The sequence below is a fragment of the Poeciliopsis prolifica genome, unplaced genomic scaffold (genome assembly GCF_027474105.1).
Source record: "Poeciliopsis prolifica strain line A6 unplaced genomic scaffold, Auburn_PproV2 SCAFFOLD082, whole genome shotgun sequence".
In the NCBI taxonomy this organism is placed as follows: domain Eukaryota; kingdom Metazoa; phylum Chordata; class Actinopteri; order Cyprinodontiformes; family Poeciliidae; genus Poeciliopsis; species Poeciliopsis prolifica.
In genome coordinates, this window is record NW_026562457.1 from 1,224,940 (window position 1) to 1,252,500 (window position 27,561).

Here is a 27,561-nt window from a genome sequence, read left to right on the forward strand (position 1 = left end):
TCGGTTCGGTTCTCTTCGTGTTTCCAGTCGGCTGACCTTTGAAGCGTGAACGCGCCTCGGCTCGTGCATGTGTCGGTAAATCTGACAGGCTGTCGGCGCTTTGATGTCTGTGGCTCCGGAACCTTTGATCTTTTGTTTGTTTCCTCTTTCATGTTGCGGGATTTTGCTGCGCTCTGATTGGCTGCTGACTCATCAGTCACGTTGCGATTATTGATCATTGATGTTCAGCAGGTGGATGGATGCGCTTCTCTGATTGGCTCATTCTTTCAGTCAGGAAGCAGAACATTAATCGGTGAGTCCTTCAGAACCGGTTCTGGTTGAGCTCGGATCTGTACTGGAAACTGTTCGGACCTGGTTCTGGTTCTGGATCTGGGGAGCTGAAGAATCAGAACCAACTGCAGCAAGTTGGGAATATCAGCAGAGGAACCGGTTCTGATCCGGTGCGGCTCCAGAGGCTGCTGTTTGCTGGTTCCGGTCGGGTTCTCCAGAACCTCCAGAAGGATGTCGGTGTCTCCGGGCCTCGCCGACCTTTCCCGCCTCTACCAGACCGAGTTCGTGCGCAGCGCGCGCGCCGTGGGCGTGCTGTGGGCCGTGTGCACGCTCTGCTTCGCCATCATCCAGGTGGTCATCCTGGTCCAGCCGTCCTGGGTCGGAACCACGGCCTCCGGGCCGCCGCGGCCCAGCGGGACCATGGGCCTGTTTGAGGTGAGGAGGCTGAACAATCAGAACCTGATTTAACGGTGAGGTGATCAGCCAATCAGACGGCAGCGTCCTGCAGCCTGAACGTCATTTTGCTGCTTGGTTCCTGTTGGTAGGTGTCACCACAAGGGGGCGCCTCTTTCTGTTGTAATCCTGCAGCGAGTAAGAACTTGTGATGCTGAGGTGCAACTTTTTGTAACTTTTCTCATGAAGGAGGAGATGATGTCAGTTCAGTGGAGATCTGACTTTACCTGAACGAAGTGACATAATGTGAAAGTGGAACTGCTGGGTTTCATATGACGTAGCACCGAGTCACCCAATCAGGTGGAGGGCAGGAAGTCAACGCAGCCTATTTCTTCTGTTGATCCAGCATCAAGATGTCTAAAGTCTGTCCTGTACGGTTGTTCCTGCCGTTCTAATGGACAGAAAGATAAACGTTATTCCTGCGTGTCGAAGGTCGTCGGTCACACGGAGCTAATTTTAAAAAACTTCTGAGAAAAGTGGATCAACAGTCTGCAGCTAAAAAACAGGAGGTGCAGAAACAACAGCGCCGCTTTCTGTCAGGCAGTGGTTCACTGTTTCCATTGTATGTTCAGATATTTTATTGTACAGTTAATGATGGAAGATTTTATTTTTACGCCCCAGCGTGGCGGCCCCCAGAGTGCTAATGTTGTTAGCAGCTAGCTCAGTGCCGAGTCACGAACAGAAAATGTATTTATTCTTTCATGGTAGAAAAAAGCTGAATAAATTCAATATAAGCGAGAGACAGTGAGCTGTTGGTGTCCAGACATGAACATGGCGCTGCTAGTAGTTGACCCACATTGGACCTGAATCCTCCAACGACTCAACACCAACTACAACTCCAGCATGAACTGGGTTCACTGGGAACTGGGTTTACTGGGAACTGGGTTTACTGGGAACTGGGTTCACAGAAGCTGAACAAATGATTGACCAGGAGATCCAGGCTCAGAGAAACAACCTGTTAGCTTCTCGTTAGCGGTAGCATTGCCTGTCTGGTCCAGCCTTGTTAGCTTCTGTTGTGATCAATTTTGCTCTGATTTGATCCAGAGAAATCCACTTCCTCACCGCCATCTGAATGTCGCGCGTCATCAGGGTCACGTGTCTGAAACCCGGCAATGCTTCAACAGTCCGTCTGCTGATTCGGGTTGGAGTGGCTAACCACCGCTGATACAGTCAAAGCTAACTATTTAGCTTCAGCTCAATATTTAGCGACACACACCAGCATCACTGGTGACCCCACTGATGACCCCACTGTGGGGTCAGCTAATGGATAGATGGATAAATGTTTAGGGGTAACACTTTGACAGGTTGTGAATAAGACTGACATAACACCGTCATAAACATAAACAGCATGAACATGGGTCTTCATGAATAGTTATGACTGTTGTCAAAGTATCATTCAGTAAATCTTTACACTTTTAATACAAAGTTGACATTATTCTAAATGTCTTTATGACAACTTGACATTAACCAGAAATCATCATGTCATAAATATGTCATAATAGTAATGTCACTAAGTTATTGCACTGTCAAAACATTAACAAAACAGTAATTATTTCTTCCTACCTGAAATAAAGCAGAACACGAAGCACCAGGTATGATGATGTCATTGAGTGTCATTAATCTTGTTTCTCACCTACATAATTTTTGAAGTTTAATCAGAAATATTTTCACAACAAATTTATGACAGATCATGATTTCTTGGTTAATATCGAGACATTTAGAATAAAGTCAACTTGTATTAAAAGTGTCAACAGACTGTCAAATAAAGTGCTGTTCACTTTGCAGCTGCTGAGTTTCCTAAATGAATATTTAGTATTTAGTTTGCCAAACATTTACATGAAGCGAGACGAGCTAACTAGTTTGAAGCTAGTTATCTTCCTCCATCTTCAGCTGGATGGATGAATTGAAGGAGGAATTTGTCCTGGACGCCAGAAACAAAACTGCTTCCACAACCAATTCCTCCACAATCAGTAAAAGTCGTGTGAACAAATAAACACCAATCAGCAGCGTCACTAAACTGCTGACATCATTTATCAATCTGAACGTTTCATTGTGTGAAGGCTGTTGCTTCAGTTTGTCTGCCGTCTGGGTCCAGGTCTGCCTGGAGTCGGACTGGCCGGTCCCGGACTGCCGCGGCGGCCTGTCCAGCCTGTCTCCGCTGCCGTCCTTCCAGTCAGTGGCCGTGTTGGTGGGCGTGTCTCTGTGGGCAGTGTGGACCAGCGTCCTCTGTCTCTGTCTCTTCCGATTCTGCAGCGCTGCCACCGTCTACAAGATCTGTGCCTGGCTGCAGCTGACAGCAGGTCAGGCCCGGTTCTGCTGGTCCTCCCGGGTCCAATAATGGCAGAAAATCACAGTTCTGGTTCTGACCCGCTTTCTGAGAGAGAGACATTAGGGGCAGGGTTCCATCAAGTCCCATTTTGACAGGTCCCTTTGACCTAATTCCCCCCCCCCCCTCCCTCCCCCCCTCCCTCCCCCCCCCTCCCCCCTCCTCCCCCCCCCCTCCCCTCCCTCCCCCCCCCCCCCCCCTCCCTCCCCCCTCCTCCTCCTCCTCCTCCTATTGATTTTATCTTTTTAAAGAGTAATACCAATACAACAACAGTTATTTAATCAAGAAAAATGTATATAATTATATACTATGTCTACTGAAGTTTTAAATAGATTTGGAATGGAGATGTTGCTTCTGATTCTGCGACTGGCGTACAACTGTGGTCTGAGCTGTGGGGGGTTGATCAAATATAGGGTACGGCCTGTGAAATCCATATGGTCTGTGTGTTAGGTTTTTTTTTCTGTTTTCTCTCTGCTGAATTCAGAAAATGTCGTATATCTGACTTTCTTTTAAGAGTAATACAGCACCCAACAACAATTATTTAACCAAGTAAAAAAAATGTATATAATTATGTAGTGAAGTTGAAATAGATTTGGAATGGAGATGTTGCTTCTGATTCTGTGTCTGTATTCAGCCAGGCATAGAACTGGAGGTCCGAGCTGCGATACGCAGAGGCTTGCAAGTAGGTGCGAACTTTGCAGGATGCAGACAGAATGACAAATTAGCCACCTCGGGGGAATTCAGAGCAAGACCCTCACGAACCCCGCTGGTTCATGAGGGGGGCAAACCAGAGCGACATCTGGTTTTTTTTTTTTTTTTTTTTTTTTTTCTCAGTTTATCGCTCTTTGTCTAAAGAGTAATTACCTTCAGTTATCTGTGAGCGACACACGCTTTAAACACATTTGAAACTCATAGATTTTTCTGTAACACTCACTAGTGTGATACATTTCAGTAAATGTTTCTCATTTGTACATGTACTTCTTAAGAATATGTGACTGTTTGTAAGCAGGCCAACGGGAGGTTATTCAAATTAGACTTTTAACTTTCCTTGGTTAAAGAATTTGTCCAGAATTTTCCAAAATTTATCCTCGCATCATTGTAAATGCTACTTTGGTTCAATTTTTTCCTGCCTGAATCAACACTGATCTTCCCAGAGCTTCATGCTTCTCCAAAATAGTAAACGCCGTATAAACACATTTGAAACTCATACATTTTCTCTGTAACACTCGCTAGTGTGAAACATGTCAGTAAAAGTTTCTCATTTGTAAATTTATTTCTTAAGAATATGTGACACTTATTAAAAACAGACCTTACTGAGACTACTCATATTTAAGTTTTAGCTTTCCCTAGAGTTGAAAGTTTTTTTTTCTCTCTTCTTTCTTTATTTTTTTAACACTGCACAACTACGCTCCGACATGGTAAATTATTTTGTTACCTTTATCATTATCCACTACTTTGTCTCTAACTTATATGCTGTATGTTTTCTCAGCCCAAATGATGCTTTTTTCCTCCATCCATCATTTTACACACTTGAGTGTGTTCAGTAACAAAATATAGTTGTTGAATTTTCCATTACTGAAGCTTATAAATGATCAATGTAAACTTTCAGTCTGTATTCAGATACTGAATACAATTCCTATTATTTAGATTGGATGTTTTAATGCATGCACTTGGATTTCTATCGATTTATTGATAATAGTCTGCGTAAATATTTATCAAACTGAATGGCCATTCAGGTTTCATATAATTTTTTTAGTTTGGTTTTTGTTGCACAACTTCAAATATATGCTGGCTATCAACCAACCATTCAATCAGTGATTTTTTTTTCTTTTTTTTTAAATAACCCCTCTCACATCTTCTGACAACTAGCCCCAAGTTATAATAACATTAACTAAGTTTTGCTAATGGTGCACTTTACCTAAAAAAAATATTAAAAAAAATAAAACATACTCACTACACAGCCCCTTCTCCCAGAGCTGGTCACAACATGGTGATTGTTTTTTTTTTAACCGTTAAAATTATCTACAGCTTTTGTTCCTTGCTTCTCATGATGCTATCTGTTCACTAATGTTCACTAATGTTCACCTCTTGTAAATGATAAGCTTATTAACGAACAATATGAACCATCAGCATGCGTTAAAGAAGATCATATCTGTCAGATGAAGTAAAAATATCATGATACTCAAAGCAATCAAAAATATATTGATCTGAAAGGTAATTTCTCCTTTTCAGGGAGCTTAGACTGAATGAAAGGAATTATTGAAATATACGACAAAATATTTAATTTGCAGAATTCCGATAATAGAACTTCAACTATGAATTGAAAGATTACATTGTATTTATTAACTGAAGATCACTTAATAAATCAGCTGTTAATTAGTCATCATACTATGTAAATGACTAACAAAATTTGAACAAACAAGAAACTTGACTACCTCAAGGGATTTCTCACATTGGAGAATCAACTGTCTGATTTTCTTTAGCCCATTAAATTTAACCTTACCAAAGCTCTGCAGTAAAGCAAACAGGTACTTAGTTTGAAGCCTGAATCAGATGCCTTCAGACCTTCTGCTGAACCTGGACTTTGGCCGCTCTCGATGTGAAATAAAACATCAGACTTTTTTTTAAAAAAAAAAGTCCAAGTGAACATCACTTAATTATCATCAACTAGTTGTTTATACTCATCTTAAACCATTGGCAGGAATCTTTGGATAAAACACACAAACAATAAAAAAAAAAGCTTTATCAGTTAATCTATTTAAATTGAGTCCACGCAACAACAAAAATAAAATAAAAAGTGAACTATCTGAAAGTAGTGAGGATGTTGTGTGCTAAATGTTTAACGTTTTAACATGCCCAGCAGACACCACACCATTTCTGCTCAAGCAAACCACAAGGTTTTGAACAGGACAACTATGTCAAAAAAAAAAAAAAATGAGACCGTGTATCTTTATTGTATGTAGCAAATATATTGCTGCTGGTGCTGCTGCTGCTGTAGGTAGAAAATAAAAGAAGTTTTGCAGAGAATAATATTCTGGATGAGTTTTAAGAACAATCTTTGCCAAAATTACACAGTGTCACTACACTTGTATTTTATATGTTGCAGTAACTGAATCTTTTGAGGCAATTGGTTTGCATAAATTTAAGTAAATCCAACCTATTTTCCTGTTCTACATACTTAGCTAGCAATTTGCCAGTTAGCTTCCCAGTCTGAATTTCTGTGCAACGTCTTTATTCAGTCAACTCTTCTATCCTGTACTCCAATTCTATTCCTGAACTCTGATATTCTACATCCACTCTGTGAATGTTTTGCTTGCTTGCTTGTTGATCTTCAGCATGCTCTGAAGGCAGTATCGGGTTTCTCTTACTTTAACCGCCCAACTTGCACCTGATTGGCACTTTAGCCTTTTGATTCCCTCCCAGTGAGGCGGTGCTTCACAAAGCAAATTGATTGTCAATCTGTTGCTCTCTGCCTGGTGGTTGTTTCAAAGATGAGGAAACATGGTGACTGAGGTTTACAGCCAACTAGCCAGATTATGCAGCTTTTTTTACTAGATAGCGGTCCTAAAAACTACATACCTTTAAAATATGAACAAATACGTACAATTCCTTAATTATTTGATTCATGGGTGATACAAGTTTGGTCATTTGGAATGCAACTCAAGGACTGTGGTTTCTTAATGTAAGTATTTCTGCTACTGGACAAGAAACAAGGTTAAAAGATGACAGTTGTATTTACTGAGAGCAAGACTATGTCTAGTTATCAGGACAGACTGAGACCTGTAAAAAAAACTGTTGGATCCATATGACACAATTATGATCTTAATATGACAGAGGAGGGAACCGGTTATCTGCTCCAACAATGTATTAGCCTTCAAGGAAATCATTTTGGATGCAAAGAGCAGAAATATCTCAACATCAGATTATTATTATTGTTTTTACTCTTATATCAGTGATTTAAAACATTTTTTAAATTTTTGATACCATGCGGTGCCATGCAGTACCATGTGGTCGACCGCAAAGTTGTGCGTGAATGTAAAGTCAATTATTTTGTCACCCAAAGAAAATTGTAATGTGTTTATTATGAGTAGGATTAACCGAGCTGAAGGGAAAACAAAGAAAAAAGGAGAAATAAATATTCAGCGATACAGAATTGACTCAGCAAATATGAACCTAGGAAATTATTGAAACCTTCAAGAATTTTATGTGGCGTAAGATATTTAAGAAAAATAATCCTGATTCCATACTCATGAATTTCTTTATCTGGTTGTTATCTCTAAAATACGTTTTTATGTTGAACCCCAGACATCTCACCTCTTTCCCACAGTTTTTTTACACTTTGTTCCACTACTTATAGTCAATGTTTAAAAAAAAAAAAAAAAAAAAAAACCCAGTACAGAGTTTTGAAGCGATGGAGGAAATTTACGTCAATATGGAACCTGTTGAACAAAGTGCATCTCATCCCACAGGTAAGAACAAAGTTACAGAGAAATATAGTATGTATTTAATTTAATTACATTTTGCTAAGGCTCAGGTTTCTGCTCAGGTTTCTGTTAGGTTTCTGTTCAGGTTTCTGTTCAGGTAGCAGCAGCTCCAAAGAGAGGCTCTGCCTCGGTGTGGCCGTATCTTTGGGAATCCTGAACGTTTTCCTTTTGACCGAACTCATCGCCCTCAGTGTACACAGTGAGTCTTGTTATAGTCATCTTAAAGATGTAAAAATGAGTACATTTTATGTTTCTGTTATTAAAAAAAAAAATGTCATTGATTCCTTTCTGAAATCGAACTGATGAATTAGCAAGGTATAAAAAAGAATAAAGCTTGGTTACTCAAAGTGATGCAGAGAGCTGAACATTACGCGATGTTACATGAGTTTGAATTATTTTCAGCAATGCTTGCATTTGCAGCATTTAGGGTAGAATGTCTCCTCTTTCTTTTTTTTCAAACGATTTTCTGTTCAGCGTTACCTCAGTTTAAATTCTACAGCAGATTTTACACCTGATTGGCACTTTTGCCAAAATCATGAAATTATTTTGTAAGTCTTAAGTGAAAATACGATGCAACTTGTTTTTGCAAACACGTTTGTTGATTTTATTTATTTATTTTGTTTCCAGCTCATGACATGACAGCAGATTTTTCTGACATCAGCAACATTCTGACTGAGCAGAACAGCAACAAGTTTCCCTCCGTGAACGCTAACTTCACTGATAACTTCACTGCTAACTTCACTGATAACTTCACTGAAACGGATCCTCCACGAGCTGAAAAGACTTTAAGGTTTGTCAAAACTTTAAAAAACTTTTCCCTTTTGAATTGTAGAGTATAACTACGTAATAACTTTCCTTTCTGGTCTAAACAAATATAATATAATATATCTAAATGAAGACTTTTATTAAAATTTATTAAGTACTCTATCATTTGTGTGCGCTAAAAACAACAATGTAAAAGAAATAAAACTTTGATTTTTTTTTGTCCTTACAGGGAGATTTTGGTCCTAAGGAACAGCAGAGATCAGTTGTTGCTATTATTCCAGGGCTGCAGAAGAAGAGAAGAGCAGATCCAGTACTGATCGACGTTTAGATGTTGTGTTCAGAATGATACTATTAACTAACAACAAATAATGTAGCTTATTAGCACGTTGTTGCATAAAAGCCTAAAGATAAAATGTACACTTTCAGCCGTTGTGATTTATAAAGCAACAATTTTACCGGTTGGACTCTGTGTTTTTTTTTCTTTCTTTCTTGTTAAAACTCTGACATGATAAACAAACGTCGGACAGAGGATGGTTTTTGTGCGAAGGATCTGTTTAGCATGATAAGTTCTGATTGTGTCTTAATGTGACTTTTACTGCCTGACTTTATGGAACTCCTGTTGTGTCCAGTAACAGCGGCTCAAGCTCTATCTTGGTAAAATTATATTTCTACATGTCCAATTATTTACTATCATTTGTAATAAAGTGATGCCGACACCATGGATTCAACAGTGAGGAGCTTGTTCTAGTCATCTTAAAGATGGAAAGAGTCAATGTTGTGCTGATTCTGAGTATCTGAATGATTAACCGAATGACTTTTTATTCATTTCAAAAGTTCAGTCGGTGAGGTTATTCATTTTGTGGTGTTCCTACTCTATGAAAGAAACAAAGAAGAAAGGTAGCAATCGTACATGTTGGTTCCACAGGCTTTCCCTGAAAATATGGATAAAATCGGTCATGATAGGATAACAGTAATTTGAAGAGGAAGAAGCACATAAACAAGTCAAGTCAATGACAAGTCAATGACATGATGCAATCTGCAATTTTTTTAAAACTTAAATTGTTTTTTCTGACTTAAATAATACATTTAAATTGCTGCGCTGTTTGATAAGTAGAATGGAAAATTATTATTATTTTTTTTTTTGTAAACTGTCTTTAGATTACCTATTGTAAAATTTGCATTTTAAAATCAACTGAATTAAATTAAGAAAGGTTACAATTTGTACAACTGAAGAGAAATGATGAGCAATGTTTTAGGGGTTGATGAAAGCAGAGATTGATGTTTTTCTCTGTAACATCAAAATTTACACTTTACAAAATTTACTGTGCATTTTCCCATATACCATTGCCTGGTGTCTGAGCTGGCAAAGGTCATCCCTTGCAATATTAAGAAGCTGTTGTCAAAAATTACGATCTTAATTTTTATTTACGAAGCAAAGATATGAGTCACACTATCTTGTACAACATAATTTACAGTATACAAAGTCTTGAGTATGGAAAACATGAAAGTCACAGCTTGCAAAATGGTGTCAATAGGATATCATTACTCCGATCTGTAGGAACTACTGTGGATAAATTACCATAATCTTCTTATTTGTAGGGAATAATTAAGTTATCTGTTTGTCTCGCACCTTTTCCTCAGAATTGGCTGTAGCCTGGACCACCTAAAGTGGTCAAGGTGTCAAAAATGCTGGAACGGTTCTTTAAAGAGATAATACCCATCAAAGTGTACAGCCTGCCCTGTGTTGGGTTAAAGCTTCAAATGCATGCCATGTAATACATTTTTCATAGTTTTTTTTCCTTTTTTTTTTAGCTTAAAATCCTTCTGTTTTAGACTTTTTAGACTTTGTATACTGTAAATTATGTTGTACAAGATAGTGTGACTCATATCTTTTGCTTCGTAAATAAAAATAAGATCGTAATTTTTGACAACAGCTTCTTAATATTGCAAGGGATGACCTTTGCCAGCTCAGACACCAGGCAATGGTATATGGAAAATGCACAGTAAATTTTGTAAAGTGTAAATTTTGATGTTACAGAGAAAAACATCAATCTCTGCTTTCATCAACCCCTAAAACATTGCTCATCATTTCTCTTCAGTTGTACAAATTGTAACCTTTCTTAATTTAATTCAGTTGATTTTAAAATGCAAATTTTACAATAGGTAATCTAAAGACAGTTTACAAAAAAAAATAATAATAATTTTCCATTCTACTTATCAAACAGCGCAGCAATTTAAATGTATTATTTAAGTCAGAAAAAAACAATTTAAGTTTTAAAAAAAATTGCAGATTGCATCATGTCATTGACTTGTCATTGACTTGACTTGTTTATGTGCTTCTTCCTCTTCAAATTACTGTTATCCTATCATGACCGATTTTATCCATATTTTCAGGGAAAGCCTGTGGAACCAACATGTACGATTGCTACCTTTCTTCTTTGTTTCTTTCATAGAGTAGGAACACCACAAAATGAATAACCTCACCGACTGAACTTTTGAAATGAATAAAAAGTCATTCGGTTAATCATTCAGATACTCAGAATCAGCACAACATTGACTCTTTCCATCTTTAAGATGACTAGAACAAGCTCCTCACTGTTGATTCCATGGTGTCGGCATCACTTTATTACAAATGATAGTAAATAATTGGACATGTAGAAATATAATTTTACCAAGATAGAGCTTGAGCCGCTGTTACTGGACACAACAGGAGTTCCATAAAGTCAGGCAGTAAAAGTCACATTAAGACACAATCAGAACTTATCATGCTAAACAGATCCTTCGCACAAAAACCATCCTCTGTCCGACGTTTGTTTATCATGTCAGAGTTTTAACAAGAAAGAAAGAAAAAAAAACACAGAGTCCAACCGGTAAAATTGTTGCTTTATAAATCACAACGGCTGAAAGTGTACATTTTATCTTTAGGCTTTTATGCAACAACGTGCTAATAAGCTACATTATTTGTTGTTAGTTAATAGTATCATTCTGAACACAACATCTAAACGTCGATCAGTACTGGATCTGCTCTTCTCTTCTTCTGCAGCCCCTGGAATAATAGCAACAACTGATCTCTGCTGTTCCTTAGGACCAAAATCTCCCTGTAAGGAGAAAAAAAAAATCAAAGTTTTATTTCTTTTACATTGTTGTTTTTAGCGCACACAAATGATAGAGTACTTAATAAATTTTAATAAAAGTCTTCATTTAGATATATTATATTATATTTGTTTAGACCAGAAAGGAAAGTTATTACGTAGTTATACTCTACAATTCAAAAGGGAAAAGTTTTTTAAAGTTTTGACAAACCTTAAAGTCTTTTCAGCTCGTGGAGGATCCGTTTCAGTGAAGTTATCAGTGAAGTTAGCAGTGAAGTTATCAGTGAAGTTAGCGTTCACGGAGGGAAACTTGTTGCTGTTCTGCTCAGTCAGAATGTTGCTGATGTCAGAAAAATCTGCTGTCATGTCATGAGCTGGAAACAAAATAAATAAATAAAATCAACAAACGTGTTTGCAAAAACAAGTTGCATCGTATTTTCACTTAAGACTTACAAAATAATTTCATGATTTTGGCAAAAGTGCCAATCAGGTGTAAAATCTGCTGTAGAATTTAAACTGAGGTAACGCTGAACAGAAAATCGTTTGAAAAAAAAGAAAGAGGAGACATTCTACCCTAAATGCTGCAAATGCAAGCATTGCTGAAAATAATTCAAACTCATGTAACATCGCGTAATGTTTCAGCTCTCTGCATCACTTTGAGTAACCAAGCTTTATTCTTTTTTACCCTTGCTAATTCATCAGTTCGATTTCAGAAAGGAATCAATGACATTTTTTTTTTTAATAACAGAAACATAAAATGTACTCATTTTTACATCTTTAAGATGACTATAACAAGACTCACTGTGTACACTGAGGGCGATGAGTTCGGTCAAAAGGAAAACGTTCAGGATTCCCAAAGATACGGCCACACCGAGGCAGAGCCTCTCTTTGGAGCTGCTGCTACCTGAACAGAAACCTGAACAGAAACCTGAACAGAAACCTGAACAGAAACCTGAGCCTTAGCAAAATGTAATTAAATTAAATACATACTATATTTCTCTGTAACTTTGTTCTTACCTGTGGGATGAGATGCACTTTGTTCAACAGGTTCCATATTGACGTAAATTTCCTCCATCGCTTCAAAACTCTGTACTGGGTTTTTTTTTTTTTTTTTTTTTTTTAAACATTGACTATAAGTAGTGGAACAAAGTGTAAAAAAACTGTGGGAAAGAGGTGAGATGTCTGGGGTTCAACATAAAAACGTATTTTAGAGATAACAACCAGATAAAGAAATTCATGAGTATGGAATCAGGATTATTTTTCTTAAATATCTTACGCCACATAAAATTCTTGAAGGTTTCAATAATTTCCTAGGTTCATATTTGCTGAGTCAATTCTGTATCGCTGAATTTATTTCTCCTTTTTTCTTTGTTTTCCCTTCAGCTCGGTTAATCCTACTCATAATAAACACATTACAATTTTCTTTGGGTGACAAAAATAATTGACTTTTACATTCACGCACAACTTTGCGGTCGACCACATGGTACTGCATGGCACCGCATGGTATCAAAAATTTAAAAAATGTTTTAAATCACTGATATAAGAGTAAAAACAATAATAATAATCTGATGTTGAGATATTTCTGCTCTTTGCATCCAAAATGATTTCCTTGAAGGCTAATACATTGTTGGAGCAGATAACCGGTTCCCTCCTCTGTCATATTAAGATCATAATTGTGTCATATGGATCCAACAGTTTTTTTTTACAGGTCTCAGTCTGTCCTGATAACTAGACATAGTCTTGCTCTCAGTAAATACAACTGTCATCTTTTAACCTTGTTTCTTGTCCAGTAGCAGAAATACTTACATTAAGAAACCACAGTCCTTGAGTTGCATTCCAAATGACCAAACTTGTATCACCCATGAATCAAATAATTAAGGAATTGTACGTATTTGTTCATATTTTAAAGGTATGTAGTTTTTAGGACCGCTATCTAGTAAAAAAAGCTGCATAATCTGGCTAGTTGGCTGTAAACCTCAGTCACCATGTTTCCTCATCTTCTGAAACAACCACCAGGCAGAGAGCAACAGATTGACAATCAATTTGCTTTGTGAAGCACCGCCTCACTGGGAGGGAATCAAAAGGCTAAAGTGCCAATCAGGTGCAAGTTGGGCGGTTTAAAGTAAGAGAAACCCGATACTGCCTGAAGAGCATGCTGAAGATCAACAAGCAAGCAAGCAAAACATTCACAGAGTGGATGTAGAATATCAGAGTTCAGGAATAGAATTGGAGTACAGGATAGAAGAGTTGACTGAATAAAGACGTTGCACAGAAATTCAGACTGGGAAGCTAACTGGCAAATTGCTAGCTAAGTATGTAGAACAGGAAAATAGGTTGGATTTACTTAAATTTATGCAAACCAATTGCCTCAAAAGATTCAGTTACTGCAACATATAAAATACAAGTGTAGTGACACTGTGTAATTTTGGCAAAGATTGTTCTTAAACTCATCCAGAATATTATTCTCTGCAAAACTTCTTTTATTTTCTACCTACAGCAGCAGCAGCACCAGCAGCAATATATTTGCTACATACAATAAAGATACACGGTCTCATTTTTTTTTTTTTTTGACATAGTTGTCCTGTTCAAAACCTTGTGGTTTGCTTGAGCAGAAATGGTGTGGTGTCTGCTGGGCATGTTAAAACGTTAAACATTTAGCACACAACATCCTCACTACTTTCAGATAGTTCACTTTTTATTTTATTTTTGTTGTTGCGTGGACTCAATTTAAATAGATTAACTGATAAAGCTTTTTTTTTTATTGTTGTGTGTTTTATCCAAAGATTCCTGCCAATGGTTTAAGATGAGTATAAACAACTAGTTGATGATAATTAAGTGATGTTCACTTGGACTTTTTTTTTAAAAAAAAGTCTGATGTTTTATTTCACATCGAGAGCGGCCAAAGTCCAGGTTCAGCAGAAGGTCTGAAGGCATCTGATTCAGGCTTCAAACTAAGTACCCGTTTGCTTTACTGCAGAGCTTTGGTAAGGTTAAATTTAATGGGCTAAAGAAAATCAGACAGTTGATTCTCCAATGTGAGAAATCCCTTGAGGTAGTCAAGTTTCTTGTTTGTTCAAATTTTGTTAGTCATTTACATAGTATGATGACTAATTAACAGCTGATTTATTAAGTGATCTTCAGTTAATAAATACAATGTAATCTTTCAATTCATAGTTGAAGTTCTATTATCGGAATTCTGCAAATTAAATATTTTGTCGTATATTTCAATAATTCCTTTCATTCAGTCTAAGCTCCCTGAAAAGGAGAAATTACCTTTCAGATCAATATATTTTTGATTGCTTTGAGTATCATGATATTTTTACTTCATCTGACAGATATGATCTTCTTTAACGCATGCTGATGGTTCATATTGTTCGTTAATAAGCTTATCATTTACAAGAGGTGAACATTAGTGAACATTAGTGAACAGATAGCATCATGAGAAGCAAGGAACAAAAGCTGTAGATAATTTTAACGGTAAAAAAAAAACAATCACCATGTTGTGACCAGCTCTGGGAGAAGGGGCTGTGTAGTGAGTATGTTTTATTTTTTTTAATATTTGTTTTTAGGTAAAGTGCACCATTAGCAAAACTTAGTTAATGTTATTATAACTTGGGGCTAGTTGTCAGAAGATGTGAGAGGGGTTATTTAAAAAAAAAGAAAAAAAATCACTGATTGAATGGTTGGTTGATAGCCAGCATATATTTGAAGTTGTGCAACAAAAACCAAACTAAAAAAATTATATGAAACCTGAATGGCCATTCAGTTTGATAAATATTTACGCAGACTATTATTCAATAAATCGATAGAAATCCAAGTGCATGCATTAAAACATCCAATCTAAATAATAGGAATTGTATTCAGTATCTGAATACAGACTGAAAGTTTACATTGATCATTTATAAGCTTCAGTAATGGAAAATTCAACAACTATATTTTGTTACTGAACACACTCAAGTGTGTAAAATGATGGATGGAGGAAAAAAGCATCATTTGGGCTGAGAAACATACAGCATATAAGTTAGAGACAAAAGTAGTGGATAATGATAAAGGTAACAAAATAATTTACCATGTCGGAGCGTAGTTGTGCAGTGTTAAAAAAATAAAAAAGAAAGAGAGAAAAAAAAACTTTCAACTCTAGGGAAAGCTAAAACTTAAATATGAGTAGTCTCAGTAAGGTCTGTTTAATAAGTGTCACATATTCTTAAGAAATAAATTTACAAATGAGAAACTTTTACTGACATGTTTCACACTAGCGAGTGTTACAGAGAAAAATGTATGAGTTTCAAATGTGTTTATACCGGCGTTTACTATTTTGGAGAAAGCATGAAGCTCTGGGAAGATCAGTGTTGATTCAGCAGCAGGAAAAAAATTGAACCAAAGTAGCATTTACAATGATGCGAGGATAAATTTTGGAAAATTCTGGACAAATTCTTTAACCAAGGAAAGTTAAAAGTCTAATTTGAATAACCTCCCGTTGGCCTGCTTACAAACAGTCACATATTCTTAAGAAGTACATGTACAAATGAGAAACATTTACTGAAATGTATCACACTAGTGAGTGTTACAGAAAAATCTATGAGTTTCAAATGTGTTTAAAGCGTGTGTCGCTCACAGATAACTGAAGGTAATTACTCTTTAGACAAAGAGCGATAAACTGAGAAAAAAAAAAAAAAAAAAACCAGATGTCGCTCTGGTTTGCCCCCCTCATGAACCAGCGGGGTTCGTGAGGGTCTTGCTCTGAATTCCCCCGAGGTGGCTAATTTGTCATTCTGTCTGCATCCTGCAAAGTTCGCACCTACTTGCAAGCCTCTGCGTATCGCAGCTCGGACCTCCAGTTCTATGCCTGGCTGAATACAGACACAGAATCAGAAGCAACATCTCCATTCCAAATCTATTTCAACTTCACTACATAATTATATACATTTTTTTTTACTTGGTTAAATAATTGTTGTTGGGTGCTGTATTACTCTTAAAAAGAAAGTCAGATATACGACATTTTCTGAATTCAGCAGAGAGAAAACAGAAAAAAAAACCTAACACACAGACCATATGGATTTCACAGGCCGTACCCTATATTTGATCAACCCCCCACAGCTCAGACCACAGTTGTACGCCAGTCGCAGAATCAGAAGCAACATCTCCATTCCAAATCTATTTAAAACTTCAGTAGACATAGTATATAATTATATACATTTTTCTTGATTAAATAACTGTTGTTGTATTGGTATTACTCTTTAAAAAGATAAAAATCAATAGGAGGAGGAGGAGGAGGAGGGGGGAGGGAGGGGGGGGAGGGAGGGGGGAGGGAGGGGGGGAGGGAGGGGGGAGGGGGGGGGAGGGAGGGGGGGAGGGAGGGGGGGAGGGAATTAGGTCAAAGGGGACCTGTCAAAATGGGACTTGATGGAACCCTGCCCCTAATGTCTCTTCTGAGCATCAGAACCTCATTATGGGTCTGATTGTTAGAACCTGATGAAATTCAGATAGTCAAGCTACCGTTACGATAACTTTGTCTATTTAGCTGTTAAGAGAAAAAATTGAGGATTAATTTTCAAGTCATAATTTTATTGTGTTGTCATTCACTTACAAATATCAAAGATTGAAATTTCAGGATTAAAGTAGTAATAATCATTAACCACACAGCTTTTGGCTTAGCGTTGGAGTTAAAAAATGCAATACAGCATTTAAAAAGATAAACATTTATCTTGAAACCAGTTATGTATTTCATTTTATACAACTACTAACTTTAATTTGTTAATATCCAAATTCACTTTCCGATAACTGGAAGTGGACTACCAGAGTAAAAGCTTTTTCTAAACTCTGTTTGGTGTGATCTTGGTGTTTTACGGTTGGAGGTGAAACAAAAGATGGCCGATGTTTCTGCAGTTCCCCTCCAGCCTGGTGGTGGCGCTGTGTGTGCTGACGTCTCCTCTCTGTCTGCAGGCTTCTGTCTCGGCCTGGCGTGTCTCCTGTTTCCCGACTCATGGGAAAGTCCAGAGATGAGAGTTCTGTGCGGAGACTCGGTAAAAACGTTTTATCAAAGCTGCCATTAAGGTTCTGATGATAATCCGTCAGGATTACCATCAGCAGAACTTCCTGTGTCTGCTGACCAGCAGCCTCGTTACCTTGACGATGTTCACTGCTGGTGTTAGGCTCCTGGTCTAAGCTCCGCCCCTTCCCCAGGTGGGCAGCTTTTCTCCAGGTAACTGCTCTGTCCACTGGGCGTACATCCTGGCGCTGCTGGGGATCTTGGACTATGCCATCCTGGCCACGCTGGCCTTCGTCCTGGCCAACCGGCAGGACGCCCTGCTGCCGCCCGACGCCCCGGACGGTGAGCCGCCGCCGCAGGAAGAACGCTGAGCTCAGGCTTGAACTGTTGATGCTGAACATGTTTCTGTTCTTCAGTGACCGCAGGTCTGCTGATGTCCGCCTGAGGAGGTGAGTCCGCTCTTCTTCTGCTGCGTCAGCTCTTCTTCTTCTCATGTCTCTCCTCTTTCTTAGGGATCTGCCCACACCGCCAGGTTTCATCATCTTCATCAACAGACGAGCGCTCGTTTTAGTGGAACTGTTAAAGTTCCTGCATGTGGTGAACAGACCGGAGCCTGTTCCCTGGACGTTCCCTAAAGGTTCCCTGGACATTCCCTAGACGTTCCCTATAGGTTCCCTGGAGGTTCCCTGGACGTTCCCTAAAGGTTCCCTGGATGTTCCCTAAAGGTTCCCTGGACGTTCCCTAAAGGTTCCCTGGATGTTCCCTAAAGGTTCACTGGACGTTCCCTAAAGGTTCCCCGGACGTTCCCTGAAGGTTCCCTGGACGTTCCCTAGACGTTCCCTAAAGGTTCCCTGGACGTTCCCTAGACGTTCCCTGGATGTTCCCTAAAGGTTCCCTGTACGTTCCCTAGACGTTCCCTAAAGGTTCCCTGGACGTTCCCTAAAGGTTCACTGGACGTTCCCTAAAGGTTCACTGGACATTCCCTAGACGTTCCCTAAAGGTTCCCTGGACGTTCCCTAAAGGTTCACTGGACGTTCCCTAAAGGTTCACTGGACGTTCCCTAAAGGTTCCCTGGACGTTCCCTAAAGGTTCACTGGACATTCCCTAAAGGTTCACTGGACGTTCCCTAAAGGTTCCCTGGACGTTCCCTAAAGGTTCCCTAGACGTTCCCTAAAGGTTCCCTGGACGTTCCCTAAAGATTCCCTAGACGTTCCCTAAAGGCTCCCTGGACGTTCCCTAAAGGTTCACTGGACGTTCCCTAAAGGTTCCCTAAAGGTTCACTGGACGTTCCCTAGACGTTCCCTAAAGGTTCCCTGGACGTTCCCTAAAGGTTCACTGGACGTTCCCTAAAGGTTCCCTAGACGTTCCCTAAAGGTTCCCTGGACGTTCCCTAAAGGTTCCCTAGACGTTCCCTAAAGGTTCCCTGGACGTTCCCTAAAGATTCCCTAGACGTTCCCTAAAGGCTCCCTGGACGTTCCCTAAAGGTTCACTGGACGTTCCCTAAAGGTTCACTGGACGTTCCCTAGACGTTCCCTAAAGGTTCCCTGGACGTTCCCTAAAGGTTCACTGGACGTTCCCTAAAGGTTCCCTGGACGTTCCCTAAAGGTTCCCTAGACGTTCCCTAAAGGTTCCCTGGACGTTCCCTAAAGGTTCCCTGGACGTTCCCTAAAGGTTCACTGGACGTTCCCTAAAGGTTCCCTGGACGTTCCCTAAAGGTTCCCTAGACGTTCCCTAAAGGTTCCCTGGACGTTCCCTAAAGGTTCACTGGACGTTCCCTAAAGGTTCCCTGGACGTTCCCTAAAGGTTCCCTAGACGTTCCCTAAAGGTTCCCTGGACGTTCCCTAAAGGTTCACTGGACGTTCCCTAAAGGTTCCCTGGACGTTCCCTAAAGGTTCCCTAGACGTTCCCTAAAGGTTCCCTGGACGTTCCCTAAAGGTTCCCTGGACGTTCCCTAAAGGTTCACTGGACGTTCCCTAAAGGTTCCCTGGACGTTCCCTAAAGGTTCCCTAGACGTTCCCTAAAGGTTCCCTGGACGTTCCCTAAAGGTTCACTGGACGTTCCCTAAAGGTTCCCTGGACGTTCCCTAAAGGTTCCCTAGACGTTCCCTAAAGGTTCCCTGGACGTTCCCTAAAGGTTCACTGGACGTTCCCTAAAGGTTCCCTAGACGTTCCCTAAAGGTTCCCTGGACGTTCCCTAAAGGTTCCCTAGACGTTCCCTAAAGGTTCCCTGGACGTTCCCTAAAGGTTCCCTAGACGTTCCCTAAAGGCTCCCTGGACGTTCCCTAAAGGTTCACTGGACGTTCCCTAAAGGTTCACTGGACGTTCCCTAGACGTTCCCTAAAGGTTCCCTGGACGTTCCCTAAAGGTTCACTGGACGTTCCCTAAAGGTTCCCTAGACGTTCCCTAAAGGTTCCCTGGACGTTCCCTAAAGGCTCCCTGGACGTTCCGTACAGATCCACAGTGGGTGGGACTGCAGAGTTAGTTGGTGAAAGCTAACTATTTAACTGCATGCTAAATGTTTAGCTTGTTTACTAAATAGATAATTCAAAGTAAATAATTAGCTTAAATGAAATATTTAGCTTGCCATTTAGTTTGGAGCTAGTTAGCTTGCTAAGCTAAAGCTTTAGCTTCCTCTGTCTTGTTTCTTCCAATCGGCGCCTGGAGCAGCTTACAGTCGGCTCTCGGGTCCAGTGAGGCGGACCCGGTCAGAACCACCTGAATGTTTTGTCCGTCTGTTTTCTTCTTTCCTCCGTTGCTCATTAGAACCAGAACCATTTGTTAGAACTCCAGAACATTTCAAGCTTCGCTTCATCTGAGCTTCTGTGAACCTCAGTGGGAGAAATGATAAACTCCATCACTGAATATTATTAATGAGCCATTAATAATATTAGTGATCAATAGATCTCAACTTTAGAAATATTTTCAGTTTCTTATGTTGGATTAATGAAACCTGATGTGGTGATAAAACTGTTTCTGTCTCAATCAATCAATCAATCAATCAATCAATCAATCAATCAATCAATCAATCAATCAATCAATCAATCAATCAATCAGTGTTATCTGTATAGCACATTTCAGCAGCAAGGTGTCTCCAGAGCTTTACATCACAATCACAAAGTCATAGAATCAACAATCCATCAGGTCATCAATAAATTGATTATTGATTATGTTTCCAATAAAACCAACCAGCTGCTTTCAGTCTGGACTTTAAGGATCTCAGGGTTTCGGCTGTTTTACAGTTTCCGGACGTTTGTTCCAGATCTGTGGTGCATAGAAGCTGAAAGCTGCTTCTCCTCGTTTGGTTCTGGTTCTGATGCAGAGCAGAACCAGAACCAGAACCTGAGCTCTAGATCAGTAACTCTAGATCTCTAGCTGTAGATCTGTAGCTGTAGATCTGGTGGCTGATGTTCTTTCCTGTTATGACCTGAGCAGGGAGATACAGAATCAGAGGGTTCTTGTGTTGATCCTTGGGGAATCTACATGTGACCTCTGACCTCTTTGATGAGAGGTTTCCAGTTCTTTATGTAAGATTGAAACCAGTTGAGTTCTGGACCGGAGAGTCCAGTCTATCTGAGGTCCAACAGAACCAGCTCTGTGGTTCTCCCACAGTCCGTATTTATATGGATGTCATTGAAGGCTTTGACTAGGCCAGTCTCTGTGCTGTGGTCACCATGGAAACCAGACTGGAAGGAGTCGAAGCGGGCGGTTAGTTAGGAAGTTATTTAACTGTTGAGGCTTTTCCAGTAAGTTTGTTGATGAACGGGAGGTCAGAGGTCAGAGGTTGGCCTATGGTTCTGCAGTTGTGATTTTATCAGTGCTTTGACAAAAGCTGTTTTCACAAAGAGTTTCTATTTGGACCAGATCAGCAGCAACAACAGGAAGGAGTTGTTGCAACGTTCTAGAGCTACAGATCTAGAGCTACAGATCCAGCGCTATAGATCCATCGCTATAGATCTAGAGCTATAGATCCGGAGCTACAGATCTAGAGCTACAGATCCAGTCCTATAGATCTAGAGCTATAGATCCATCGCTGTAGATCTAGAGCTATAGATCCATAGGTATAGATCTAGAGCTATAGATCCGGAGCTACAGATCTAGAGCTACAGATCCAGTCCTATAGATCTAGAGCTATAGATCCATCGCTATAGATCTAGAGCTATAGATCCATAGGTATAGATCTAGAGCTATAGATCCGGAGCTACAGATCTAGAGCTACAGATCCAGTCCTATAGATCTATAGCTCTAGATCTAGAGCTATAGATCCAGAGGTATAGATCCATCGCTATAGATCTAGAGCTATAGATCCATAGGTATAGATCCATAGGTATAGATCTAGAGCTATAGATCCAGTCCTATAGATCTAGAGCTATAGATCCATCGCTATAGATCTAGAGCTATAGATCCATAGGTATAGATCTAGAGCTATAGATCCGGAGCTACAGATCTAGAGCTACAGATCCAGTCCTATAGATCTATAGCTCTAGATCTAGAGCTATAGATCCAGAGGTATAGATCCATCGCTATAGATCCATAGGTATAGATCCATAGGTATAGATCTAGAGCTATAGATCCAGTCCTATAGATCTAGAGCTATAGATCTAGAGCTATAGATCCAGTCCTATAGATCTAGAGCTATAGATCCAGCGCTATAGATCCATAGGTATAGATCTAGAGCTATAGATCCATCGCTATAGATCTAGAGCTATAGATCCATAGGTATAGATCTAGAGCTACAGATCTAGAGCTACAGATCCAGTCCTATAGATCTAGAGGTATTGTTAAGAATTAAAAAGATGAAGAACTTGATCTTAGCTCGTTAATTAATTCTTAGTCCCGAATTCCTGTGTCTGTGTAAGTGTGCAGAGAGAAAAGAGCAATCATACGACGTCAGACTTCAGATATTCAGAGTTTTATCCAGAGAAAATCAATCCAAGAAGAACTTTACAATAAGCACCTCACCTAGAATATCAAAAGTCCAAGACATTACAGAACAGAGACAAAGACCTGAGTAAAAAAGACAACAGATTAACAGAAGATGCATCCTCCGGGAAACTCTCACTCAGCACAAAGAGATTCTGACTTCTGCTGTAAACCAAATCATTTATAGAATGTGTAATCTCATCATTTAAATATATGCATTAGGAGGTGTGTTCTTTTCCTTTGTGTGGGCTGTCTCAATGTTAATTTTATTACCTCCTGCTAAAGAGCCCCAAAAGCAGATATACGGCAAACCCTTCTCGTATCAGCCGCTGTCCAGTTTGATATATGATTGCAGCTGCAGCGCTATCTGTGCCTCAAAATGTTTCCACAAGAAAGTAGTTTGTATTTTTAACCAAGCTTGCAAACAATGTAATGCTAAATAATGACTATAAGTTTGGATCTAATAAGTAACTAATTAAAAACATGCTTAAAGAAATATAGTTAATTCTAATATAGATAAAATTATTTATAAAAAGTTTTAAGATCCTAGTGAACTTTTGAACCATGCTAAGGAATTTGTTAATTGCCTGGCATATAGGCTCCTTATCTCAAGAGATCCAAGGAGTCTAGGCCTATGTTTTCTGTTTCTTCTGTCTGATCCTCCTTTTAAGAATTTATCTGCGTTTCAGAGATTGAGCCGTTGTTTTAGTTTCATCTAAATTTATATGAACCTAGAGTGTACTTTAACTTTCTATGTTATATTTTATATGTGTCAAAGCTATCCTGTGCAGTATTGTGCTAATTTAAAATATTATTTCAACAGTATAGATCTATAGCTCTAGATCTAGAGCTATAGATCCAGAGGTATAGATCCATCGCTATAGATCTAGAGCTATAGATCTAGAACATCCAGGTCATTTGTCCTGAGTTTGTTTTGTTTGCTCCAGCATCGGTTCTGTTTTACAGTGGATGTGCAGATGAATCGTCTGATTTTCTGAATGTTCTCCAATAAGAAGCTGAAAGTGTTGCAGCAGATTGAAGTTCAGGAGGTTCAGTCACTGCAGGGTTTGTGATTCTGTCGCAGATCAAACTCCAGCTTTGTTCATATTTCTGTTGATGACGTCTGCAGAGAAAGTTTGTCTTGCATGTTTTAGTGTTGACTGATGTTTACCTGCTCGTTCTTTATAGATGTCATAATAGATAGAGGTATAGATCTAGAGCTATAGATCCAGATAAATCATTGATTTTACAGCTACTGTTTAAAGTGATGATGATTTCTTTACTTCACTGGATCCAAAATTGAAACAGAATAACGTTTCTCTGTAAATTGTAGTGAGACTTCAGCAATAAAGCTGCTCCATAACTCAGACGTCCTGTTGTTTTATTACTGTTTGTTATGAGAATTATTATGTGAAATCATGTAAAATTGTCTTTTTTTAGCTTCAATCACAATGAAAAAATATGGTGTTTAATAATATAATTGATCTTTTATGGTTCCAGTAATGCTGAAATTAATGGTAAATAATAAAGACTATTCTGATTTAGTAATGTAGTGATATTAGTCGTGTTACCACCCCACGCCACTAGAGGCAGCATCAGGCCCGAAAAGATGAGGAGCAGATTTAGAAGAACACAGGAAGTGACAGAATCTGTTAAAACTGTAAATAAAAGAGAGAAGATCAAACACAAACTGAGAGTGAAAATCCTTCCTAAAGCTGAAAATATATCACAAAGAAAATAAAAACATGGATAATATAGCGCCCCTTCACTTCCGGAGTGCAATGGTCCTGTTTCCATATAAGGTCTGAGACTGACAGCGGCCCGCCCCGCCCTTCCTGTTGCTGCAGCGATGTCCTTCTCAGTCAGAGGAAACCACTGCACTTGTCTCAGAGCTCTGTGTGCGACTTAAAGGGGAGGCGATGGCTGACAAAACACACTGCAGACTAACCAGACTGAGGATTCACAACAGGCTATGCCAGCTGCAGCATAAGGGATGAGCAGCCACATGAGATAGTGATTGACAGCACTAAAACTTTCCTGTCTCTGATTGGTTGTTTCTTGATAGTTCTGGGAGAAAGCAGAGGAAATAAAATTTTGACAGATTATTTATCATATCAAACTGTCACAACATAATGACAGTTTTAACAAATATGTAAAATAAAATATATTTTGTATATAAAAGTTGCTGCAGCTTTAACTCCCCTCAGCAGAGGAAGGACGGGTCAGGAGGGACTAGAGCTGCTGCTGACCGACTCGCCTGTTAAGTGGGAAAAGGTCCAGTGAAATATGTCAATATGTTGGTGATGTTTTCCCTTAATTCATTAAATGTTAGTGTAAAGGAGGCTAAGCTAGCTATGCTAAATGCTAGCTTAGCCTCTCGGAGAAAAACTGGCTTATAAATTGATTCGTTTAGCTTTTTCTCTCTTTTTGATGTTTTAACACCTACTTTATCATTTTTCTTAGCAGCGCAGTAACAGCCTCAGTGGTTCTTGTTTCCACTGACTGCTGCTGAACACCTGCAGCTCCAAGCAGGAAGGAACCGATTCCTGCAGATCCAGGGGCTTCAGGGCAAATATGTGTTTTTGGTCTGGGAAGGGGAACATTTCATTTTTACTGCTGAAAACAATCTTCCAAAACACAAAATGATTCTTTTGGAATTGGCAGGGCCCAATGTTTTAATTCCTATGAACAAAAACTAAATAAATAAATAGTGGAGCGCCCCCTTTAACTTTACATTCCTCAGGTCTGGTCCAGCTCTGGCCCCCCCTGGTGGCCATTAATGTCTCCAACAACAGAAAAGTTGGTTTATCGATTAAAAAAAACTATTTTCTGGGTCTGAAAAGTCTCCGATTATTGTGATAAAGTGGAGAAGATGGCAGCAGAGCTTCTTTCCTGCTGACCCACTCACCCCCTGCCCTGGTATCCACGTTTGGCCACGCCCCTAAGTGACTCTAGACTCCGCCCACTTTGGTGGACTCATACTTTCACATGGGGGCTGGTCTGTGATCCTGTGGCCTGGTTCCCTAGAAAAGGAGGGAATCACCATAGCAACTAGTGACTGCATGCTCTGTGGTTTGGTCTTTCCACCAGGTCACAGAGGTCACCCGACGCTGGTGACCTCTGTGACCTTGGTGAGTTTTTCAGCAGACACTGAGACGAGTGAATTTAACAACTTTATTTCTTATTGTGACACAAATCAAAGTTTCTCCACAGACGGGCGAGTCAGCACAGCAACAAGCTGAAGGTACGAGAACATCAACAACTAGGAACCAATCACAGAGCTCAGAAGCTGTTGCCACGGTCACAAACACTGTTCATCACATGTCCATTGGGGACAGAAACCTGTCAACTCCGACTCCCAGCAAGCCTTGCTGCAAGAAGTCAGCCAATGAGAACTTTGTGTCTGAAGGTCAGAGGTCAGCTTTAATGCTGGTTTGGTCTGACTCAGAGCTGTGACGATGCTAGCTACTGTTAGCATTCTGTGTTTTCAAACGGAAATGATGACGTTTGGGTCTCTGTGACGTTAACAACTTAAAGCAGAACGATTCATTTATCAACCAGCTGTTATTGGATCCTGAACTCAGGCCTTCCCAGCGTCACAAATCCGACCACAGGGGGCGCTCTCGTTGCTTTTACGCCCAGAAACTCCAATGGAACACATCATCGCTGCATACCAGCCGAGGCTCATGGGTAATGTAGTGTTGAGACATGTTTGATCAGAAGTTTGCTTCTTCTTGAAAATTCTTCCTCATTTATACAACAAACATTTGATCCACTCAAATTTACACAAGCAGCAAAACCAAAGAAATGACATGAACAATAAAAATGTGAGACACGACCAGAACTGTCTTCCTCCCCGTCCTCTTCCTCCTCTCACTTCCTCAGGTAATCCAGAATCTGATCCATCAACATCTGGGGGTCGTAGGTCAGCACAGCCCTCCTGCGGCGCCTCCGACTCCCGTGGTTGACTTCCTGTAGGTCAGCGGTTGCCATGGCATCGATGCGTTTCATCCTTTGCAGCCCAGGTCCTCGTGGGCGGAGCTCTTCCTCCTCTTCCTCTTCGTCGTCCAGCCTCTTCACTCTGAGGAGGGGCGGCTCGTTGCTGGGCGACTGGCCGTCCAGGGAGCGGCGGCTCCGTCTGTGCGTGGCGCTGACGGGTTCGGCCCCGGCGGACAGGTCCCGCTTCGCTCTGCGGCCTGATGACATCATCAGCTGGGCGTCGTTCGGGCCGTTACCAGACAGTATCTTAGCAACCATCCGCCTGCAAGGAAAATCACAGAAATTTGTTTTCCAACATTTCATAAATAAACCTTACAGAAATGGAAGAAAAAATCGTTTTACGTTCTTGATTTTAATCCTTTTTTTTTGAAAAACATTCCAGAAATGTTAAGGATTTAAAGTGAACAATAGAAGGTTTGATAGCGCATTGCTAACTAAAGATGCAGCTAGCTAAGAGCTAAATGTTTAGTTTGGTGCTAGTTACACATTGAGTTGGCAAACTAAATATTTGTGAACAAACTAAATGTTTCCTAACTAAATGTACAGCTTCAGCTAGAGATTTAGCTCTGAGTTAATTAAATGTTGTGTTTGGGTTTAGGTTTAGGGTTGGGCTACATATTTACTTTTTTAAATATTAACTTTTTAGAAAAAAAGAAACATTTTTTTTTCCTAGGCTCATTGAACCAAATTATTGTTGCTAATTTCTGATTGTTAGACTATGTCAGAACATTCAATTTGATCATGAAACGTTTATTTCATTCCTTGTGATTTGGGCGTCTTGTCCCTGGAAGGATGCCATATAAGGAAGAGGCAGAGAAAGGACAGTTTGAGTCTCCAAACACTGTTGGCAGTAGTTGTACCCACAGTCACACTGCAGGTTGTAGTTTTTCAGGTGTGTGGTCCTACCTGAGAGCGTCCTGGTCTCGGCTCGGTCCGGCTGAGGTCCAACTGGACTCCCTGGTTCTCTCCAGCAGAGTCTGGGCCAGACGGGGATCCATCCTGACAAACATCCACCCGTCCCGTTAACGTCTCCACCCTCCTCTTCCTCAGACAGCTGATCTGACTCACTCACCTGTCCAGGAGCGCCTGAGCCAGCTGCGGTTCCACCAGGTCCCACCAGGGGGCGCCGGGGCCCCCCATGATCACGCCCCCCCCGTCTCGTCGTAGTCTGCGGCATTGGCGATCTGGAAGTCCCCTGGAGGCCCCTCTTCTTCCGCCTCATCCTCCTCCTCCAACACCTCCAGGTCTCCGGGGCCGACCAATC

The 27,561-nt window shown here is 40.1% G+C and overlaps 2 protein-coding genes across 3 annotated transcripts in view; one reads left to right on the forward strand and one right to left on the reverse strand.

Annotated features, from left to right (window-relative positions):
• The first annotated feature begins 45 nt into the window (after positions 1–45).
• On the forward strand, positions 46–19,171 carry lhfpl4b (LHFPL tetraspan subfamily member 4b). Of its 2 annotated transcripts, none has more exons than XM_055022144.1 (6): positions 46–705; positions 2,819–3,023; positions 17,334–17,413; positions 17,574–17,721; positions 17,796–17,828; positions 17,892–19,171. In XM_055022144.1, exons 1-5 carry the CDS (start codon positions 502–504, stop codon positions 17,822–17,824), a joined length of 666 nt encoding a protein of 221 aa, XP_054878119.1. In that variant the 5' UTR covers positions 46–501; the 3' UTR covers positions 17,825–17,828; positions 17,892–19,171. The 2 variants fall into 2 exon arrangements, with proteins under 2 accessions (XP_054878119.1, XP_054878120.1); XM_055022145.1 differs by having other exon boundaries at positions 17,805–17,828.
• A 6,287-nt stretch (positions 19,172–25,458) lies between these two features.
• pcsk1nl (proprotein convertase subtilisin/kexin type 1 inhibitor, like) overlaps positions 25,459–27,561 on the reverse strand; it is an 8,500-nt gene continuing 6,397 nt past the window's right edge. The window contains exons 3-6 of the mRNA XM_055022165.1: positions 27,446–27,561; positions 27,370–27,392; positions 27,204–27,296; positions 25,459–26,559 (exon numbers count right to left, since the gene is read on the reverse strand). The exon at positions 27,446–27,561 is cut by the window's right edge and continues 48 nt beyond it. Of these exons, the coding sequence (XP_054878140.1) occupies positions 26,172–26,559; positions 27,204–27,296; positions 27,370–27,392; positions 27,446–27,561 (620 nt within the window). The 3' untranslated portion in view covers positions 25,459–26,171. The remainder of the gene's footprint in view (positions 26,560–27,203; positions 27,297–27,369; positions 27,393–27,445) is intronic.

What these genes read in the sequence shown, in the direction of transcription:
- lhfpl4b (XM_055022144.1), top strand. Translation starts at nt 502, where the DNA reads ATGTCGGTGTCTCCGGGCCTCGCCGACCTTTCCCGCCTCTACCAGACC. An exon ending in CTGGCTGCAGCTGACAGCAG is followed by an intron (nt 3,024 to 17,333) that starts GTCAGGCCCGGT and finishes CTCTGTCTGCAG; the next exon opens with GCTTCTGTCTCGGCCTGGCG. An exon ending in GCCGCCCGACGCCCCGGACG is followed by an intron (nt 17,722 to 17,795) that starts GTGAGCCGCCGC and finishes TCTGTTCTTCAG; the next exon opens with TGACCGCAGGTCTGCTGATG.